The sequence below is a fragment of the Hirsutella rhossiliensis genome (assembly GCF_020360975.1).
Source record: "Hirsutella rhossiliensis strain HR02 chromosome Unknown scaffold00005, whole genome shotgun sequence".
Lineage (NCBI taxonomy): Eukaryota > Fungi > Ascomycota > Sordariomycetes > Hypocreales > Ophiocordycipitaceae > Hirsutella > Hirsutella rhossiliensis.
In genome coordinates, this window is record NW_025408671.1 from 4,359,374 (window position 1) to 4,378,931 (window position 19,558).

General features: G+C 42.3%; 1 protein-coding gene across 1 annotated transcript; it reads left to right on the top strand.

Moving 5' to 3' along the window:
* Positions 1–3,189: 3,189 nt before the first annotated feature.
* HRG_05979 (uncharacterized protein) lies at positions 3,190–3,953 on the top strand (the record flags this gene model as incomplete). The annotated part of the gene is made up of 2 exons (XM_044864450.1): positions 3,190–3,217; positions 3,265–3,953. 2 exons carry the CDS (start codon positions 3,190–3,192, stop codon positions 3,951–3,953), a joined length of 717 nt encoding a protein of 238 aa, XP_044720982.1.
* Between the last annotated feature and the right edge of the window lie 15,605 nt (positions 3,954–19,558).

A 19,558-nucleotide genomic window follows, 5' to 3' on the forward strand; every position in this document is an offset into this window, starting at 1 on the left:
GAGAAAAATGAGCGTGGGAGGTGTGGGAGATTATACCAGTCCTGTCCGACGTCGACTCTGGGACATGCTGAAGTTTACAGGGCTGCCCATTCATTGCCTATGTCCACGAGACCTTGTAGTTTCGAGTCTGTCGCCATCCATGCCCGTAAAGGAAGAACACTTTATGGTGTGGTGGCTTCAGGCGTATCGAGTTGACCGGCCACTCACTTTTGTCATGCACCCTACCCTCTGCATCCAGTTTACCTTCCCCTTTGAACGGAGTGCAATAGACGAGGGTGGCTTCGATGCTGCAAAAGGATGCGCCCGAGAGTCAACTACGCCGTTTCAGCAAGACGGCCTCACAACCCCTTTGCCGAAAATCAGGGCGGACATTTTGAGTTGTATGGGCATCGTGTCTGTTCTGGATGCATCATCTATTGGTTTCAAAATATGAAACATAGTCCTGGTCTGTATGTTTTAAAGGATTATATACGATGGCATGGTGATGGCCATCGGGAAGCCGGATATTGTATCAGGAGCAGTGAACGAGATGCATCGTGATTCGTGAGTCGACTAGATATCTGGAGCTCCGAAATATGGCTAGCTGGCGGTTTCAACGAAGCAACATCCTCCACAGATATTCACTAGTTACTCATACCCATATTTGCCCATTTTTATTTAGCCCATCAACTTCCCTTTGCCACCGAACTTCCCTTGCCCATCTTCTCGAAAATCAGAACGCTCACCCGGCGCAGAAAGTAGGCAGCTCGCAACTATCGCCTTGATGTTATCAAGGCTAATTAGCAATATAGCAGTCGTCTCGTTTTGTCTCCTCCCATTAAGCACCTGAGCAGCACATGATACTGCCTCTTCGCCGGCCAAAGGCATAAACCTTTGACGACATGAGTGCCCAGCTGACCGACATGGAATATCTGCCCGTACAACTGTGTGCTATCGGAGCAGCCTACGGCTTCACTCTGCTGCTGGTTGCCACGCCTCTCGTTTCACTTTCAAACAAATGACGACAACACCTTTAGTGCTCGCAAAGATAACAGTATGTCTGGCAAACCCATACATTTCTACGGGCTCGGTCGTGGTGCTACTTCAGTCGTGGTGCTACTTCAGTCGCTCGCGCAGAAAGTACCTTGAACCTACCACTCGACGAGCCGGCAGAGAAGAAGGTTCTTTCCCTAAGCACAAGCAGCATGCCTCGCTCGACCAGCCCTATTCCATCCTCGCCGTACCAGCCTGGCGCCTTTTGACTCCAATCGCGGTACTTTTAGAAACCAAGCAAGACAGGGAGCCGGCCAAGAAGATGGCTCCCGCAAGTCCCGTGTTGGAAATGGTGAAGGGCTCTATTGATTTGTGGCGGCGTAAATTCGGGAGGAAAGGGGCGTGAACTTGAAGAAAGCAATCAACTTGGTCACGGATTCCGTCACCTGACAATGCTCGATCACGGACGAGACACGAGCATGCCGCGCAAAGTTCCATTCTGTGACTTCTTAGTTCGAAACCCTTCCCATAATTTGAAGAGAGCAGTCCCGGAACACGTAGTCCGTCTAGGGACTCCTTCTTGTCGGACCTCTTGTCAGGCAAGGCCAAGGCCATGTCGGGGGAGGGTCAGAATGTGTAGCCTAGGCATGAAACTCTGCTGAAGGATCCCGTACTGACTCCGTTCACGGGCTCGCCGAAGCTTGGGACTCGAAGAAGAGGGCGCAGCAAGTATGCATATTGGAGGGCGATTTGATCGACCGCTTGATAGAGCAGGAAGTAAGTTTAGCAAGTCGAGAGCGAGATATTGCAAAGTCAAGGGCCGGGAGCCGAGACCAAAGCTGTAAGAAGCGCGTTTGAAGCCACTGCAAAGGGAAATGTTCGCGGCACCTCTGTTCGGCATGAATAGTCATCGACATCCCGAGTTGGGGCATTCTTACTTGGTCCGTACGAGGATTGAATGAAAACAACGCGCCTGCACCCCTGCGGGCGAAGCAATATTCGAAACACGCTCCTTTCTCCCCAAGCAGCGCTGTTTACTGCCAATCTGCTTTGTAGGCTTGTGCCATGAGAGCTCAGCATGACCCAAGGGAGTTGATTCGTACCACCATATCACCATGCTCCCTCTTGTGCCTTGAGAGAGTTAGCAGCTCAGCTCCCTTGTCGCAGGGATCAATATTTACCGATGTTTCACTTGATGTTGGGAGTATCCGTAAGGCTGTCCCAACTACCTGCACCCCCACCAACTTGGCGTCACGGGCGGCGCGGATATCTGCCGCATAGAATGGTTTATCCATTACGGATAGTTCTGACCGGACTTCACGCCGCTACCCACATGCGACGAGCGGCGTAGCAGTTGGACACTCAGCAATGAGGAGAATTCTGCATCCATATGTTCATATAGAAGTATTTAAGCATGCCCGCGTCCGTCTCCAGGTCGTCAACAAAACCCACATCGTGCTCTATCTTCAGCGTTTAAATTCTCTTCTTTTAGATCCAAGCGATCCTATAACTCGTCCATCTATTATGACCAATAGTGCAGGCACTTTTGATCAACAATATCTTTCTAAAATGCACTCTCTCTGCTCTTTCGTTATCGCGTTCTCTTTTTTTTCCTGGGCTTCGTGCCATTGCTTGATACAGTCAGCCAATGGGGAGAATGGCTCTCCAACTAGTTTTGGGTTTGGACGTATGATTCTCAACCGAATATTTAAAGAATAGGGTGCAGGGTGCTAAATAATTCTTAGTGAACCAGGATATGGAGGAAATCCGGTCACTCGCCGCCTCTACGGATCGCGGAGACAACCAACTTATTAATAAGCGCCTAGTCAGCGAGCCTATCTTACAGCTAGATTCTCCTATAATGGCCAAGGAAGAAGCCGAAAATAAGGTTGCTAATAAATGTGGTCGCACAAGCCTAGAATTTATCGATATGGGGGCGAATCTGCTGGCCGCTTCGGACGCTGGAGATGTTACCGAAGTTAAAGCTGGGGGCAAGTGCGAGGTTAATCTTCTCCAAATCAATCAAGACGGTGGTGGCCCATTTAACGCTACTATGGACCTTGATGGCGTGGGGGCATTTGACCAGGTAAGAAGCATCGGCATTATTAATCGAGCGTAGAACTAATATAACTAAAGGAAGTTAAAGTCACCCAAAATGTAGACGGCGTTACTGGATTCTCGGATGAGGCGGTTAAAAATCATGTCATTAAGTTAAAGATGCCCGAAGACATGGATTGCCAAGCAGGTGAGGCTCTACTCTACAAGAACAAGAGTTTCTCCTAACATCCTTAGGACCTAATCGCGACCAGTGTCTCTTGCGCCTCGGCAACGGTAATCCGGCTGGAGAGTTCGGAGGTTGCTTCACAGTACGGCAGGTCGATAAGGGCAACAGCGGCAGCAGCGGCAATAAGGGCAACAAGGGTAACAACGGCAATAAGGGCAACAAGGGTAACAACGGCAACAAGGCCAACCAGGCCAACAAGGCCAACAAGGCCAACAAGGCCCAGGGCATCAAGAGTAACAACGACCAAACCAAGGGCGCCGGCGAGGCCCAGGGGGGCAAAGTTGCAAGGAATAAGAACAAACTTAAGACTCGAGCTGACGTGCCGGACACGGGGAAAATCGTTGCGGAGCAAGAGAGGAATAAGGTCGCATTGCAAGAAACTTTACGGCAGCTGAGAGAGCAGAATGGGGTCGCCGGCAACGGCAACAAGGCCAACAAGGCCAACAAGGCCAACAAGGCCAACAAGGCCCAGGGCATCGAGAGTAACAACGACCAAGCCAAGGACGCCGGCGAGACCCAGGGCGACGAGGGTAACAACGACCAAGCCAAGGGCGGCAAGGGTCAGGGCGACGAGGGTAACAACGACCAAGCCAAGGGCGGCAAGGGTCAGGGCGACGAGGGTAACAACGACCAAGCCAAGGGCGGCAAGGGTCAGGGCAAACGCGGAGGAGTTGGGCGGCAACGCATGCGTCGCTAACGCTAGGGGCGGCAACTAGCGCCAACTTTAGTTTAGCATGGGCCCCTGTATTAGAGCCCACACCGGCCGGTCCCGCGTTAGAGTTCGCCTTAGATCCTGCGTTTGCTCTTCTACTAGGCTACGATCTACAACGCTTAAAAAGAAAATCAAGGCAGACTAACTAGAGACTCACCCTACCTAATTTTATTGCGAGCTTTCGCTTATGCCGTGTTACTGTCACGAAAAAAGCAGTGGCCGCCTGTCAGATACAAGCGACAGCGTCAATCAACGCATATAGAGTACGCGACACACCCCCTCAGGGATGCCGGGTCAATTCGTCCCGGGATACCTGGATATCCTAGACCACAGAGGGAAATTTTATATAGGCAGGCCCCATGCTGATACCGCGCAATTGCTCCGGCGGGACTCGAACCTCGGGCCTTTCGGGTAGTGCGCGCCAGGCTAGCCAGAAGAAGTGCGTGCGCAGTCACCGAGAAGTTCACGGAGGGGTAACCCCTCCGCCCGGGCTCATAACTGTCACGAAAAAGATATAGCCGCCTGTTAGATCTAAGCGACAGCGTTAATTAACGTATATAGAGTACGCGATAGTTATATCCTTATTAATTATATATCTTACCGCCCGAGGCCCCGCTATATATTTTTCGTATAATTATAATAGTATTTATACTATGCCTTTATTAATTAAGCTATTACGACTGCTTTAAGATACCGCCCTTATTAGTAAGTTAGCTTAGTTATAAGCGTTAGACCTTTAAGTAATAATATAAAGGTCTATTACTTAGTTATTCTTAAAGCCTATTAATATAAGAAGGAAGGACGCCTTAGTCGCTTACTTAGTTATATACTTAGTTAGGTTTCTTCTAAGGTATCTAGTTTTTCTTATATTAGTTAAGAGTAATAGTACTAGGCCTATCTAAGTAGCTAGTATACTTATATTATAGTAATAATAAAAGTAATAATAATAATAATAACTTTTTTAGATCTTAAAGCTTTATTTTTATAGCTAGGTCTTAAGCGGGGTTAGATAGTCGCGTTAAGTCCGTTAATCCGGCCGCTTAACTAAGTAATAGTACCTTCCCCGCTTTACCGGACCTCTACGAGACGGAAGGGGGCCCTTAGCCTACCTATTCTCTATAACTCTAAGGAAGGAAGGGAAGCCCTTCTAACCTTCTTAGCTAAAACAGAGATAGGGACAGCTAAGTAGCTCGAAAGGGAGTAACCTAGAGGCCCTAGGGCCCTTAGGGGGGAAAATCGCTGCGCGGGAGGAACTAAACTAAACTTTCCTTTATTATTGCCTTTATAGATACCCTTTCCCTAATTAGTTATAAGCCCCCGGGCTCTATAGCTAGCTAGGACTACTAATAGGGGCCTAGGCCCCTACTAGCCTCGCTATATCCCTAGAGGCTATATACGAGTAATAATAATAATAAAAAAAGTACCTTCCCCTAAATAGTAGTAAGATTAAGTATAACTTCCGACTTAATAACTAACACCTTACTAGTATAATTAATCTCGCGATAAATCGTTCCCTACACCCTATATAGATAATCTATAAGCCCTTATTAAACCTAATTAATATATATAGGTAAAAGTATCGCTAATAGGAGTAAGTCCTAGAGGTATAGTTAGCGGGACGATATCTCTTAAGGGGAAATAATCTAGAATAAGAAGGCCGGAGAAGATATATTTTCGGCCATAGAAAAGTATAAATCCGCACGAAATCCTAGAGACTATGTTTACTAAAATACCTCCCAGAGCACCTAAACCTATATTAACTAGCTGCTAACACGTAAAATAACAAATTCGGCTCTAATAATAATCGTTAGCGGCACCTTAGAACTGCCCATGCCGATCTCTACCCCCCTCCCCCCTACCGGAGATTCGTACATCTATTATGCTAGGGTGCGAGAGACGATCTCACCTCTCTAGAGTAGCTAGGCCAATATGCCTTGGGTAGGTGACTTGTTAGGAATCAAGGGAGCCTAAGTGACTAGTTAGCTCTCATCCTTAAGAATATATCCTGTTTTTATTTGTCCCGCCTCCGCACCGATTGAACTTGTTTGACGGTTCGGTGTGGGTGTGTGCAATAGTTCTTTGCGGCAGCCGTGCGTCCTGCCTGATTAATCTTATACTAAACTTACACCCTGCATGCACGCCGCAGGTGATATGGCTACCCGTTGATCTTGGTGTGTGGCCATAGCAGCCTCGCCACTTAGATTGGCCTAAAAAATCCGGGACAGCCTAAAAATGCCGGGACAGCCGGGTCTTCCACTCTTCGTGCAAAACCATAGGACTTTCTACACGTTGCTTTATAACACCGTTAAATCGGGCTTAAATAGCTAACATCTATATAATACTAATAGCAATAGATTACTTAAAGATATATATAACGACGAAAGGTAAGAAAAGGAACGTCTTTTAAGGCCTTTTTCTCACGAAGAGAGATATAAGAAGTATATATAAAATGCACGAAGGTAAAATTAAAAGTAAGGGGTCGGATAGGTAAGGCAAGGATATTTAATTCTTATAGGGGCAGTAATTATAGTAAGGGAGTAATTATTATATTGCCTTAATTATCCTTCTATTATAGAGTAAGTAGAGGCGTATATATAGGTGCCGTCCGTTAAATAATATTAATAAGCTATATAGAGCTCTTCTATACGCGGCTAGCCCGTATATATACGTATAGGATCCGGCCCTCTATATATAACTATACGGCTTAGGCTATAGCCTAAGCCTATAACCTATAATAGTTAAAGACTCTTATATAATGCCCTCCCTTAAGCGCGGCGCGGCGCTGCCCTATTAACGGCTTCCGTACTATTAGGCCTATGCCGCTAGCTCTACCCTACCCTTTCCTATTAATCGTGCTAGCCTTACTAGCCCTATTATCCCTATACCTATTAGCCTAGGTAGCCGGAACCCGGCTCTATACTTATCGGCCGGCTAGCCGTTTAAATAAGGGCGTAACCTATTATATACGCCCCTAGGTAGCCGGCGGCCGGCCTAGACCTATATAAGCCTTAGGTTGCCCGTCCCCTTAGCCTTAGGCAGCCTCCTCTACTAAGGGGTATATAAGGCGGCATCCCCCCCTTCCTCCTTCCCTTCCTTCTCTTCCTTCTTTAACTATAGTAGTAGTAGTAATAGGTAAGTTCTACTTTACCTAAGGCGTTAGTTCGTTCTTAGCTATATAGGCCGCTCTATTAACGTATACTTATAGTAATAGCTATAGTAGTAATAATAGCCCTAATAATAGCAATAATAATAATAACTATAACTAGTAAGTTCCCCGCCCTATAAAGCGGGAGGCCGTAATCCGTAATACTAACTTCTACGATAGATATATCTACCTCCCCCTCCCCCGCCTTCTCCTTCTTAAAGCGTACGGAGTTGTTTATCGACGCTATGCTAAGCACGGCCGACGACGACTCCGCCGCTACCGCTACTCCTACCCGCGCCCCTACTACCGCGCCTACCGCCGCCGCTACTGCCTCCGCTACGCTAGCCACCCTTATATCGCCCTTTAGGGTAACGACGCCGTCCCCGCCGCTACCCGTAACGCCTAGCCCCTCGGCCCCTACCTCTATCTCCGCTACCCCTATAAGTCTATAGCTAAGCGAGCGTAATAGACGTCTTCCGCTAACTCCTTAAAGTATAAGCGCTAGGTCTAGGCTAGAGCCGCTCGCGCGGCCCCCTATATATAGTATACGTCGTAGGAGCTCCCTTACGCCGACTAGGTCGGGCGCCGCCGCGGCGGTAGTTATTATTAGTATACGCGTGCTAGCCGCGCTTATAAGGCGGCGCCTCCTATCCTACTTACTACGGCGTCGGCTTAGAAGGCCGGCGCGTATAGGCAGGCCCGGGGGGCTACTAAGAAGCGCCTTACCGCCGCCGTAGCCGCCTACTATAACCTCTGCGCCCTAGAGCGCTAGGGGCTTATCCCTAAGTAGGTTCTTCCCCCTCCGCTCTCTTACCTCCGCTACTAACTCTCCCGGTACTAGGGATACCGCCTCTATCGCCTTATCGGTAATCCCTATAGCTATACCCGCCGCCGCCGCTACTACTACTACCCTTGCCGCCGCCGCCGGAGCTAGCCGCTGCCCCTCCGCCCTTAGAGCCGCCGCCGCCGCTAACTAGCTTATAGGCTTAGAGGGCCGACTTAGCGCGCTAGAGAGCGCCGCCGCCGCTACTAAGGAGGAGGAGGAGGAGGCTAATAAGGACGATAATAATAATAATAGCGAGGGCGAGGGTAATAATAAGGAATAAGCTTAGGAAGTCTAGGGGCTTTACTTTAAAATAAACGCTATTTTTATCTCTACCTATACTATTATACCTATATCGCTATAACTACTTACTCTACTTTACCTATTTCGTGGTCTTAGTCTAGGCTACTACTAGTAGTCTACTAGTCTATCGTTCTTATCTACCGGCCTATATAGGGTCTCGAACTTATTAAGGGCTATAGCTCCTATAAACTTATATATAGGTTCCTATATAGGGTTAAGGTACCCGCGCTACTTAATAAGAACCTCTTAGTATATCCCTTAGCCTACCTTCCTCTAGTATATAGCTTATATCTTCTTAACCTTAAATTTATTATCCCCCTTTACTTTAATTATAGGCAGTTAAGCGTCCGCTATTTCTTATCTAGGTAGTAGGTTAAAGGAGGCTCGGCGAAAGAGGTTAACGTTAATCTTATTATAAACCCCTATTAAGAGACTATTAAGCTTAACTACTTATAGGCTAATAACCCTCTATACTATAAACTTTATATATAGTTAGTTTAGTTTCTTTTTTAGTCGTACTAACCTATAGCTACAGAGGTTAAGCTATACCTTATCTCTTACTATAAACCTATCCGCTAGCGCCCTAGTCTTATTAGCATGCCGCTCTTAATCCTACGCCGCTATAGCTATTACGGATTAGTAGTATTCTATAGTTTCTTATAGCTTCTATATAAACGTAGAAGCGCGGCTCTTTAGTAACGTATTACTATACTACTCTACTACTATATTAGCGGTAAATAAGATTAAGGAGGGCGGCTTAAAGCTATATATTATAAAGAAGGGGGCTATTTAAATAAAGGATTACGGTCTACTATTTAGCGCGAGCTAGGCAGCGGGGAGCTAGCGGTCCTAGTCCGCTTAGTTACGAGCTATAACTACTTATAAGTACGCCTATACTTCTTAGTTAACCCTCTTAGGTCCCTTATTAGTCTATAGGTAATAGGCCGTGCTAAGTAGCTACGTAATCTAAAGTAGCCGGTATAGGTACTACTAAAAGCGGCTAGTTTAGTTCGAACCTCTATCGCTTATAATAGAGGCCGGCTAGCTATATAAGTAGGCCTAGTACTAAAGGAAGCGCTCCGCGTAAGCTTTTATATCTATAAATAGTATTAGCTTTAATACTATTAATTTACTAAGTTAGTCCTTAATTACCTATATATAGCGGTTGCTGCCCTTTATAAGTAGGAGGTCTATTATAAAGTCTATCTATATATATATATAGAACCGGTCTAGTATTAAAAGCTACTTAAGTAGCCCCTTAAGCTATACCCTTTAGATCTTTATATAGCTATAGATATTATAGTTATAGAGGAAGTAATAAACGTAGTACTATAGGAGGGGCTAGTAAAAGTCCCTCGCGAGGCCTACCGCTATACCTTACCTACCTAGGTAACCTACGACGCTAGAGTCGTAGATAAGCTAGACTAGCCTCCCTTAGAGCTCGTTTTATTTATCTAGCTCTAGTAGTCTATCCTTTTCCTTAGCTTCTATAGTATATAGTGCGCCCGGTACCTATAGTCTCCCCCGCTAGCGTAGATACCCCTATAGGTTAATATAGTAGTCGGCTACCTATACCTTTAGCTTTAGCTTTAGATCTAGGCGTTAAGCGCTAGACTCTATAGTACGGCGTACGCTCTTATAGGTACGGTCTAGAGCCGCTATCCTATCTTATAAGCGTTAAAGGGCTATATCTTAGAATACTCTCGCCGCGCGTGCCCCTAAGCCGGTCTATCCCTCCTCGCCGGACTAAGGTAAAGGCGCTAAGAGAAGCTCGTTTAGTAGTAAAGGTATAAAGGGAAGCTCGTCCGCTAGCACCGCGCCTTCCTCTACTAAGGAAGCTCTTATATAAGTCTATAGCGCTTCCTATAGGATAAGCTATAGATCCCGGGCCTTAATATCCGCTCCCGTTAGCTAGTCCTAATCCCTCTAAGAAAGCGCGTCTAAGACTATAGAGTCCCGCCTAAGGTAGTACTTAATCGAGAAGTTAAAGTATAAGAGATACTCTACCTAGCGGGCTTACTACTCTAAGAGGTGCTAGTAGGTTATAAAGTATTTAAGGTTCTTATAGTCTATAAGAACCTTAAAGCTCTTATAGCTCTAAAGCTCTACCTACTATCGCTTAAAGTAGCTAATAATCGCTAGTATCTCCTTATTATAAATAGCGTAATTCCGCTCTACTAAGGTTAGCTTATAAGAGTAGAACGCTATTAGTTACTTTTACCTATTTACCTCCTAAGAGAGCGTTCCTCTAAGTGCTTAGCCGCTATAGTTTACTTCGACTAACGTAGACTAGTCGAAGTCCTACTAAAGTAGTACTAAGGCTTACGAGAATAAGTCCTTAAGTATATAGAACGCTTCTTCCTATATAGGCCCTTAACGAAAGGTAGTCCGCTTCTTAGTAATCTCGTTTAAAGGCATTATAATATAGGAGAAGCCCTTAATAAATATCCTATAATAGTTCGCGAACCTAAGGAAGCTTTATATACCTATTTATATAGTTAGGGCCGCTTAGTCCTAGATCGCTTAGATCTTTATAGGATCTACCTATATACCTACGCCTATATAGATAATAAAGCCTAGGTACTTAACCCTCTTAACCTTAAATTTATACTTATCTAGGTTAAGGTAAAGCCTATAAAGTTAAAGGCGCTCTAGGACCCTCTATACTTTCTATATATAGTCCTTATAAGAGCTACTTATATAGATAAGGATATTATCTATATATATAGAGGCAAACTTATTAAGGAAGTTATAAAGTATATTATTAATATAATACTAAAAGGTAGCGGGCGCTCTTAATAGGCCGAAGGGCATTATAAGCTACTTAAATAAGCTATAGCGTATATAAAACGCTGTCTTTTACTTATTACCCTTTAAGATCTATACCTTATAGAACGCTTATTTTATATCTAGCTTTATAAACTACTTTACCTTTAAGAGGTTATAAAGTATATCCGAGATTAAGGGTAAGGGGTAGCGGTCTAGCCTTATAATTACGTTTAAAGCCCTATAGTTATAATAGAACTATATCCTGCCCCTTAGTTTACGTATAAATAAGACCGGCGCTCTTACTTTAAAGCTACTTACTTAAATAAAACCCTTATTTAGAAGGTCCCTTAGCGTCTTCTTTAGTATTAGTAGCTCCGCGTATAATATACTATATAACGGTTTAAATAGTATAGGCAGTTCCTACCCCTTCTTATTAGTATAGAGTACGATCCTATAATCTACCCCTAGCTTATATAGGTTAAGCTTATCTACTTCCTAGGACTTAAATAGTAGTAGGAGGTTATAAAAGCGCTCCGGTATCTACTACTATAGCTTAAAGGGCGACTTTAGCTTCTTTATCTAAAGGGCCTTATTAATATCCGCTAAGCTAACTATATAGACCGCTATATTAGCCGCTGCCTAGCCTTCCTCCTACTCTACCTATCGCACGGTTCCTATAAAGATAGAGGTAAGGACTTCTTAGGCTAAGTATAAAGCTTATATACCTAGTCCTACGCCTATAAAACTATCGTTATAGCGGACCTACTATTATATAGGCTTAAACTATAGCTTCTTTTAGTACGGAACTAAGTATAACTCTATATATAATAACTAGGGTTTCTTAAGGATTAAGGGAAACTCTAGTTAAGGGATTATATAAGCTACGATAAGCTTATAGTAGCCGTCGACCTTTATAGCTAGCTATATAATACCCTTAATTACTATACCCTCTATCGCGCTTAAGGCGCTCTTTACTTACCTTAGGGCGATCTTTTCTACTAGTACTTATATTTCTTACGTAAGCGCTTTATTAACTATAGCGTAGTACTAGTAGCCCTCGTCTATAAGGGCAGCGATAAGTAAAGAGTTATTAATTATAACTTATATTAAAGTAGGCTCCTCTTTTATATAAGCGGATAATTCTTCCTTCTCCTTTACTAGTACTAGTAATTAGGGCTCTAGAGCCTATCTTTACTTTAGAGCTACTCTTTTTCTTTTAGGCCTAAGGGCATAGAGTCCTCTTTATCGTCTAAGGCAAGGAGTAGTTCTATCTTCGCTACTTAAACTACTATAGGCCGCTTAGCTAAAAAGAAAGGGCATTTTAATATAAAGTATATAGACGCGCCGTAATATAGGCAGCGGCTATTAGCCTTCTTTTTCTTAATTTCCTTACTCGTTACCTACTTCGCCCGCTACTTAGAGAGCGGAATAGTATAGGCGGTATTCGATAACGACTTCCTACCGCGTTTAGCTCGGTCTATATAGGTAGCCGATATTAAGGTATCTTTATTAGTATCGATAGTTAGCTATTCCTCTTATAGAGGGGCGGTAATCTTATTACCGCTATATAGTATACGCTTATAAAGCTTCTAGAAACGCGGCGTCTACTTATAGCCCTATACTACTTTTATTAACTAGCTTACGTACTCGCTATAGTTAGTAGGTATAATTATAGGGATAAGTAGCTCCTATAGGGCTAGTATAATTAAGTTCTATAACTATATAAGCTTTACGCTATCTTCTTATACTATAGTTCCCGCCGCCTATAAGAGCGTCTCTTTAAAGTTAAGGAGGAATTCGCTAAAGGACTGCCCGTCCCTCTATTTAAGGGTCTATAGCCTATCCTACGCCTTCTCCCGCTCCTATACGTTGCCGAACGTATATATAAGATATTAAAAGAAGTCCTATAGGTCGCGTCTACCCCTAGGGCCGCCCTTATCTTAGAATCTAAAGATCTTCTATATCTAGGGCTCTAGTAGTATATAAAGGAGCGAATACTACGCTATATTATAATAGCTATATAGGCCCTATTTCTCGTCTATTATAAACTTTATCTATAGCTAGCTAAGGAAGAAGTAGAAGGACTTAGGCTTACCGTCCTAAGTCGGCTAAGGAAGCGGCTTTTATATCGGTAGTACTACCGCCGTAACTAGTATTACGGAGGTCGTAGGGGTTAACGCTAGTCTTATAGACGGCTCCCTTAGTATAGCGAGAACCTCGTTCTTCTTACTAGCTATCGCGCTTCTAATTACTTCTAGGATAGCTACGATACTTCCTATCCGCCTAAGGGGTAGTAGGGTGCTCCCTTAAGGAAGTAGCGCCCTTTCTAAGGAGATATCTATTAAGTCTATTAGTTAATAGCTTATACTATTATAAAGTAAGTAGAAGCGTATATATAGGTGCTATCTATTAGATAATATTAATAAGCTATATAGAGCTCTTTTATATATAGCTAGCCTATATATATATATATAAGATCCGGCCCTTTATATATAACTATATAGCTTAGGCTATAGCCTAAGCTTATAACTTATAATAGTTAAAGACTCTTATACCTTCTGTCCTTTATCTAACGCCCCTCTTTATCCTTATTTAGTATCTTAATTATTAAAGAAGATCCTACTTAAAGAAGCTATTAATATCCTATTAACTACTAGGCTTTTTACTAGTTTTCCCCCTTTATTTTAGCTGTTACTAGTATATCCGTTTTATCTCTCGCTACCTTTATATAAAGTTATCGCTACTTTTACTTCCCTTTATACCCCTACCCTCCTCTCTATACCTATTTTAGCTCCTTCTTTTAAACCGGATTTTTAGCTTCCTAGGTCCCTCTTACTAAGGGATATCTCTAAGAACTATAAAATTAAGCTACGCTTCGCAATATACCCCCTTAGCTATAGCCTACCCCTTAAAAGCATAGCTAATACGGCTTTAGGCTAGTAAGCGTATAAAGGAGGTTCTTAGCTCTATACTTATCCTTTTACTAAAGGAAAGTAAGGGCCCTTTTAGGTCCCTAGGCTCTTTTAGACCTACTTAAGGAATAAGGGCTTAAAGAGGGGAAAGTCCTATAAGAAAGGGGGCCTTCTTAAAAGGGAGAAACCTAATTAAAATAAGGGGTCCTTTAAAGGGAAAACCTCTTTCTTTTCTTTAGCTATAAACGTTGCCTTCTTATATAAGCTATTAGCTCTTCTTATAGACTCTTAAGGCAAGCCTTTAAGAATAGTATAAGAGCATTACTAAGAGGTATAGGCTAATAAAGCACTTAGGTATATAGTACTAATATATTAATAAGGTATTAGTAGGGAATTATACCTACCCCGCTTATATATTATAGACTACTCGCTATTCTAATAAAAGAGGAAAGATCCCTCTTCTTATAAGCTTTAGTATTATAATAAGGAGAATATAATATATATAGCGTAGTACCTCTAGCTATCTCTACTACCTAACTAATCGTACTATAATACGTATTCCCTTATAATTTCTAAAGCTTCCCTTTTTAGTTACCTAGTAGAGATAGCTACTTAGAAAAGACTATATAACGCTCTTATAGCGCGATATAATAGTTAACTAGTTAAGGCCTCTTTATTATATATATTAAGTATCTACTTAAGAGATAAAGAATAGGAAGATATATCCTTAAAATAGACCCTTACTATAGATAGTATTATAATTATATTAAAGATATCGCTACCTATAGGTATAAGATAACTATCTTATAAGGAAAAGCTTATAGCTTTATAAGTATAGGTTAAGGAGCTAGAGGAGATAAAACGCCTATAAGATCGCGTTATATAATTAAAGGAGGAAATTACTAAACGCGCTAATACTATTACTATCCGTTTAAGGAAGCGTCGATAGTCCTACTCCCTTAAATCGGATAGTAGTCGCGCGGGCGAGGTTAAGATTAAAAATATCGCTTAATTATCTTAACCTACTAATATACGGAAACGTCTAAACTAGACTTACGATCTAGAGGACGCTTTTAGGGCAGCGCCTAGACGTTTTTATCGCGATAAAACAAAGATCCTCTATATAGTAGATTATATATATAGCGACTATAAAGCGAGATAGCGCTAATACTTTAAAGAATAAACGCCGATTAACTAAACTAAATATAGTATAGATTAAGTATACTTTAAAGAATAAATACTTATCTTAATTAAGGATACTATAAATAGGGAGATACTATTAGCGATATAATTAAAGGAGGCTTACTAATAAGAAAGCTAGTCCCCCTTAGAGTTTAGCTTATACTTTAACTCCTTAGAGAGGTACTTTAAACGCTTATTAAAAAAGGCGTATACTCTTATATTTTTTACTAAGTTAGAGCTATAACTTTAAGACTAAATTAACCTTTACTTAATACCTATTTATACCTATTAATAGGAAGAGCTTATATAAGTCGCCTAATAATATTAAGATACTACTACTAATAAAAAGCGATATACTAATACTACTTTTACCTTTAAAGGAACTAAGAATAGAAATAGTACTATCCCTTAAGGTAATATATATAAGGGAAGGAATTAAAGAGGCTAATAAGCTAAGCTAAATTATTAAGGAAATACTATTAATTCGACTAATAACTAGTAAGCTAGCGATATACTTACTAAGGGCTAAACTAAGGGACGTTATTAAGGAAGAGGATCTTTTACTTAATTAGGAATTATATATTTCTAATATAATAAGCTAGGATACCTATCTATAGAATATACTAATTCTTTAAAGGTAGAAATACTAATAAAGACTCTTAGACTTAATACTATAAAATAGGGAAAAGGTAAGATATTAAGGTAAACACTTATCCCTTAGTAAACTTAATACTTATAGGATAGTTACTTAAAACTCTTATAATAATATTAAAGCGAAACCTTACTAAAGTCCTTATATACTTAGATACTTATAGTACTATTAACCTTATAGATATATACTTTACTTAATAGTAGGGATTACTATAAGTAGCGCTATTATTATCGCGAAGCGTGGCCTGATTTCGTAGTTCTCGGAGATATCCCTTAGTATAAGGGACTAAGGAAGCTAAAAACACCCGGTATAGAAGAAGGAAGAAGGAGCTAAAAAGAGGTATAGAAAGGAGGGTAGGGGTATAAGGGGAAGCAGAAGTAGCGATAGCTTCCTATAGAGGTAGCGAGAGATAAGACGGATAGGCCGGCAACGGCTAGAAAGGAGGGGAAAAACCGGTAAAAAGCTCGGTAGTCGAAAGGATATTAGTAGCTTCTTTAAGTAGGATCTTCTTTATTAATCGAGATACTAGACGGGTATAAAGAGGGGCGTTAGATAGAGGAAAGAAGGATAATTAAGGCAATATAATAATTACTCCCCTGCCGCAATTGCTGCTCCCGTAAGAATTAAATCTCTCTGCCCTACCTATCCGACCCCTTACTTCTAATTTTACCTTCGTGCATTTTATATATATTTCTCGTATCTCTCTTCGCGAGAGTTATAAGCCCGGGAGGAATAGAATTCCTATACCTTCCGGCTACTATAAAAGGCACCTTTCTTATATCCCTCGTAGCTTCCTTTTACCCCTCTTACTAGAAAAGCCGATTTTTAACCGACTTTTCTACCTTTCCCTATAATAATAACGAAAATCGACTCCTTTACCGTCCCTATAGTCCGTAGGACGATTCTTATAGAGCCCTAAGATTAGGATAAGTAGGTAAAGGAGCTACGGGCTCGTATAAATAGAACTATCTATAATTTAGTCTTCTCTAATAAGCAGGACCTACTTAAGCCCCCTCTTCGTCCTAGGGCAATAGACTTTATAGAGGGAGCTACCCTCTTCTCCGAGCTAACCTCTGTATAATAGAGAGCTTTTTCTGCTACCTTAGGTAACTACGAGAGTCACCGTAAGGAATACCTTTACGAGACGAAGCTACTAACTACTGCACGCACGGCGATAATAGAATCTATTAGTACCGTAAAGCTAATCTCTCTTCGAGAGGAAGAGACTCCTAGGCAGTGGCTTTTAAAGCTTAAGACCTCGATAGCTCCCTCGAGGGGCTATATAACTAACCGTATTAAGAAGACCTATACGGTATATCTAGGAGCCTTTTTTGCTAGAAACCTACTAGCTTCGTCGTGGCTAGCTATATAGGAAGAAATCCTCGAGGAAGCTAACTAATACTTCCTTATAGAAGCTCTTTCTAGCTAGTAGCTATAGGATATATCTCTACTAATAAAGCCTATTAGTAACGGTTACTCGACTATCTTTCGAGAAGCTAGCCGGGAACTAAACGAAGAGGCTACTAGAGTATAATAGTAAGCAGTCTTATTCCTTCGTGGCTAGCACTCGACCTAGACGGCTCGACCTGCTGCCCTAGTAGCTGCTACAGCCCCTATTGCTACGGCTCCCGCTGCTGCTGCTGCGGCTGTTGCTCCTTCGGCTCCTCCTCCCTCGAGAGCCTTAACCCTGTCTTTAACGGCTACCCCGGTCCCAGCTCCGTATCTTGCTCCGGGCCCGGCCCCGGTCCCGTTAGTTAGACCGGCCCGACTAGTCCCCTAATAGACCTTTTAGTCCGTTAGTCGAAAAATCAGGGAACTAGTCGAAATCGAACCTCTTCGTTAAAATTAGTAATAAGGGGTAAAAAAGAGGGGTTTTTAAGCAGACCTTCCGGAAAGGGACGAGGATTCCTCGAAGAGACAACGTACGAGGAGGAATCGACCTACCTACTAAGTATATAAAAAGCCCTATTAGCTAGAAGACTGCTAGTAGGTCTTTAAGGAAAACCGACCTAAAGGAATTAACCCTTTAAAGAGGCTACGAGAAATAGTATAATAGTCTCTTAAGGAGGACCCCTCGTTATAGAAGAAGATAGACGAGATTCGGGTTGCTAAGAAATAGTAACTAATAACGCCGCTGCCCTTATTCGAACCGTAAATTCGAGGAAAAATCGTTAGTATAGCAAATCCAGCCTTCGTCTTCCCTACGGATTAACAAGGCTAAGACTAACCGTTAGAGCCCTCCGACTATCCCCTACGAAAATTAGCTATCCTTAACTCTAGTGCTTCCCTCGATATCTATAATATACTCTTACGATTCCGGTCCTTTAAGAAGGCACGAAGGGAATATCTTATTGCCGGGGAATTAACTATACGGATAGAGGGATACGGAAGGGTGAATTTTACGATGAAATTACCTAACGGATCTATGCGAATTCTTCGAAGAAAAAGGGTAGCTTTTTACCCTTGATTTTTAATAAGCCTGATTTCCTTCCGCCTTCTTCGAGAGGAAGGAATCTTCTAGGATACGACGTCTAAGCCTACGAGGCTAGTCTAGAAGAATTAGACTATCGGGCTTATCGAGGAAAAATTCGGTTAATTTATTCTCGAATTCCGACCTATCCTTAGGAAGGAACCACTCGAGAAGTTAGCTTTCCCTACTAGGAGGATAGGATCTAAGGACCCTCTTCTAGCAGCCTAAGGAGACGGTCTTCTTTAGCACGCACGACTTAGTTACCCGGGCCCCCTAGCTTTATATAAGCTAGGCTAATAATAGGGCGTATAAATAAGGGGCCTAAAGACCGTCGAATACGAATACTACGGCTAAGGGAAGACTAAGATATAAATTTCTAGACGGACCCTAATACGACCGGACCAGCCGTATAAGGAAATTTAGGTCGACTAGACCGACGTCTCTAAGGATTAGGAAAGCTTCGTTAGGGTAATGTTTTTTATAGACGCTTTTATAGGGATAGTTTTCCCCTATTTCTTACGGACCTACCTAAGTAAGCATAACTAGTCTACCCTCCGGGACTTTATTAACTAGATAAAATCCTACTTTAGCTACGAGGTAAAGAAGATACGGTCTAACGGAGAGCTATTTATAAAGGATATCTTAAATTAGCTTCGAAAAAGGGGCATTTTACCCCTCCCGTTAGCACCGAATACCTAGGCCTAGAACGGAGGGGCAGAAAGATTAGGGGGTGCTATAATAGAAAGGGCCCGTACGATAAGACTTACTATAAAGCTTCTATACGACCTTTAGAGGGAAGTCGTTAAGACCGCCTATTACCTTCGGAACCGGACCCTAAGGGACCTTAGGGGACTAAGGGACTATAGGGACCTAGAGACCCTTAATCCGAGAGCCTTTATTAGTTACCTCGTTAGTTATAATTCTACGAATATCTTCTAGATCTAGATTCCTCTTCTATAGAAGGTTATTTCGACTAGGGATATAATTTTCGACGAATCTAGCTTCTTCGATAGAAAGAGGGATTAATAGCCCCTCTTACTCTTATAACGTTAGCTAATTTAGAAGATTTAAATCCCCCCTTCCTAATAGTCTTAAGAAGAGGCCCTAGATAAGGAAATAAAAGAAGAAACCGACGTCGAAGTAGTCGAGGATAACGCCGACTTCGAAGAAGAGGAAGCTACTAGATTAGATAATCTAGACGAAGAAGGAGACTATAGGAAAGCGGTAGAGCTAGAATACGCTTACCTCCTACGCCTCTTCTTACGGAATAAGAAGAAGATCTAGAAGCAGCTTTTTTAGTTAGTCTTCCCGTCTCGGCCCCTAAGGGGGTAGGA